At 46.5% G+C, this 3,319-nt stretch overlaps 1 protein-coding gene across 1 annotated transcript; it reads left to right on the forward strand.

Annotated features, from left to right (window-relative positions):
* The first annotated feature begins 1,725 nt into the window (after window positions 1-1,725).
* On the forward strand, window positions 1,726-3,079 carry LOC136495900 (nicotianamine synthase 2-like). The gene has a single exon (XM_066491695.1). It carries the CDS (start codon window positions 1,959-1,961, stop codon window positions 2,937-2,939), a length of 981 nt encoding a protein of 326 aa, XP_066347792.1. The 5' UTR covers window positions 1,726-1,958; the 3' UTR covers window positions 2,940-3,079.
* Window positions 3,080-3,319: the final 240 nt, after the last annotated feature.

A 3,319-nucleotide genomic window follows, 5' to 3' on the forward strand; every position in this document is an offset into this window, starting at 1 on the left:
AAAGTGTTGGGCTAACTAGAGCTCACCTAACCAATTCTAGAAGCAAGGTCACACAAACTTATGCCACTTGTACTTTAAGCAACGGGGGAGCTCCTGCATATGCTAGTTAGTAAAAACACAAAGCCACCTAAGCTCACTAGCAATGCTCAATAACAAGGCTACACAAGCCAAATTATAGAGCACAGATTACTTATCTACACAAACTAAGAAATGTGACTAACAAGGTTACTCAAACAGAATTAGTCATGCAAGGAAGCCACTTTATAGAACATTTGGAAATGGAGGCGCTTAGAGAAGATGTTTAGTGAGAACTTTTTATCATCTGCCATTAGCACCTAGCTTCTGATGCTTTTCTCAATAAGGAGATTATTAAAATTGAAGTCACCTGCATCGAGTGTTCGAGTTGATACAACCCTCTCGATAGCACTCAAGATCTATGCATATTACGATACACACAACCTACAAACTTTAAAGAGTAAAAGGTTAATGTGTCCCCGGACCTAGTTGAATTTGAAACTCTTTGAACTTTAGTACCGGATAACATACACATTTTAACTTTTAAAACCAAACAAAATACCCCATTGACCATTTCAAAATGGTTTGTTGGATGTTTTTGCTGATGTGGCAGTGGGTCCCACCTGTCATTTGGTCTCTCTCTCTCTTTCTCTTATATAAAAAAGCATAACTTTTCATATGAAGTAGTGTGAACAAAGTTGTAGAGCTCGACACGATCCATGACTTTATAATTGATAACTTTTTATTTAATATATTTTAGATGCTTAAATATACGTTTTAAGTTACTAGACTTTAAAATTCAATTTTTTTTGATTTTTTTTCAAATTGCGTCGAATGTTGACGTAGTCTATACCTTGTAGTCCACAACTTTTAAAATCTGAGATTGTTTAGAGACCCAAATTTTCTTTTTATGTTTTTCTAATTTTGAAATTTATTCTTTTGAATTTTTCAAATTACCTCTGGTGTTGACTTGGTATACACCAAAGTTGTAGCTCTCAACATGATCTATAATTTTGTAGTTGATAACTTTTTTATTGAGATCATTAAGAGGACTGAATTTTTTGTGTTCGGAAAATTCAAAGAAATTGGATTTCAAGATCTGAGAAATTAAAATAAACATCTGGGCCTCTAAATGAACCTAGAAAAAAAATATTATCAACCACGAAGTTACAGTATTGATAGCTTCAACTTTGATGTAGACCACATCAACATTAGAGAGAAAGAGAAATGAGATTGGCTTTGCTCTTCCTTTTTCTTATTGGGATTGAGGGAGGAGTTTTCTTAATTAATTGTTTTTTTAAAAAAACTTGTTTTTGTTTTAATTTTTGTAATCACTCGTTATTAAGAAAAGAAGATTATTTATTCTCAGGTGGAGATGCTCAGTTGCCTGACCAGGTCATGGTGTGGACGTGGCAAGCCCACTTCGGGAAGGGACCAAAAACAGGGCTACCACTTTCAGGGCGTGACGTGGACGTGTTGAAGATCCGGAACATTCGCCGTGAAATGTAAACATCATCATAATAATAATAACGAGGCATGAAACTGGTCTTGGCCGTGGACGCGTGAAGCGCGCCATGCGTTCGACATGCATGTAATCGGATGGCTCGCAGTCCTCCTCAGGTACTACTAATAATAAACTACTGGAGTACTTCACAGCCACATACGTCCACGTTTCATCAAAAACAAAACACATGCACGTCAACTGGAGCTGCCATCGGTTTACATGCCGCATCTCTGAAGGCCGGATCAGTGACAGTGAGGCACTGATGAACGAACTGCCGTGACATTCTATATATACCCTCGGTCCCTGTTCCAATTCTCATCAAGCAGCACGAGTTGTCGAACACTTGCCTGCTCTTGAGCTCAAAGACATCATCGGCTGCTTCTCGTGCTCTCCTCAGCTTCCCAACTGCAACTGTAGCAGCGAAACTCTACCAACTGCCATGGATGCCCAGAACGTGGAGGTTGCTGCCCTGGTGCAGAAGATCGCGGCCCTCCACGCCGACATCGCCAAGCTGCCGTCGCTGAGCCCGTCCCCCGTCGTCGACGCGCTGTTCACCAACCTCGTCATGGCCTGCGTCCCGCCGAGCCCCGTCGACGTGACCAAGCTCGGCCCGGACGCGCAGAGGATGCGAGAGGAACTCATCCGCCTCTGCTCCGACGCCGAGGGCCACCTTGAGGCGCACTACGCCGACATGCTCGCCGCCTTCGACAACCCGCTCGACCACCTCGGCCGCTTCCCTTACTTCAGCAACTACATCAACCTGAGCAAGCTCGAGTACGACCTCCTGATCCGCTATGTCCCGGGCCTGGCGCCTTCCCGCATCGCCTTCGTCGGGTCAGGCCCCCTGCCGTTCAGCTCACTCGTGCTCGCCGCCCGCCACCTGCCGAACGCGCTGTTCGACAACTACGACCGGTGCGGCGCCGCCAATGACCGTGCCCGGAAGCTGGTCCGCGCGGACGAGGGCCTGCGCAAGCGAATGTCCTTCCACACCGCCGACGTCGCCAACCTCACGGACGAGCTCCGCAAGTACGACGTGGTCTTCCTGGCGGCGCTCGTCGGCATGGCGGCCGAGGACAAGGCCAAGGTGGTCGCGCACCTTGGCAGGCACATGGCGGACGGAGCGGCTCTCGTCGTGCGGAGCGCTCACGGGGCTCGCGGGTTCCTGTACCCGATCGTCGATCCGGAGGACATCCGGCGCGGCGGGTTCGACGTGCTTGCAGTGTACCACCCGGACGACGAGGTCATCAACTCCGTCATCATCGCGCGTAAGATCGACGCCCACGCGAAGGGACTTCAGAATGGGCACGCGCATGCGCGCGGCGCGGTGCCGATAGTGAGCCCGCCGTGCAAGTGCTGTAAGATGGAGGCGAACGCGCTCCAGAAGAGGGAGGAGATGGCGACGACGGAGCTGTCCATCTGATGCGAAAAGGAACTTTTGAGGAGCTGCGCGTGGTAACAATAATTACGAAACGCTGTTTCGTCTCTTAATCTCTCGTGTAACTGTTCGTTCGCACTTCTTTATTTGGTGTCATGCGATGTGTAAGTGTTCAATAATGACGTGTTTTTCCTATGTGATGATACATGCCAAGTTGCCAGCACGTTTACGTACGTGCCTGCTGTGACGGACATCGATGAGAACAGTGTGCACGTAAAGAAATACTAAATTCAGTTTTAAATTATAGTTTGTTTGACTTTTTTATCATAAGTTTGACCACTCGTCTTATTTAAAAACTTATGCTAAATATCACTTCTTTTGTTGTGGCTTGTTTTATTAACAAAAGTTCTTTAAGAATGACTTAG

The sequence above is a fragment of the Miscanthus floridulus genome, chromosome 1 (assembly GCF_019320115.1).
Source record: "Miscanthus floridulus cultivar M001 chromosome 1, ASM1932011v1, whole genome shotgun sequence".
Classification (NCBI taxonomy): Eukaryota; Viridiplantae; Streptophyta; class Magnoliopsida; order Poales; family Poaceae; genus Miscanthus; species Miscanthus floridulus.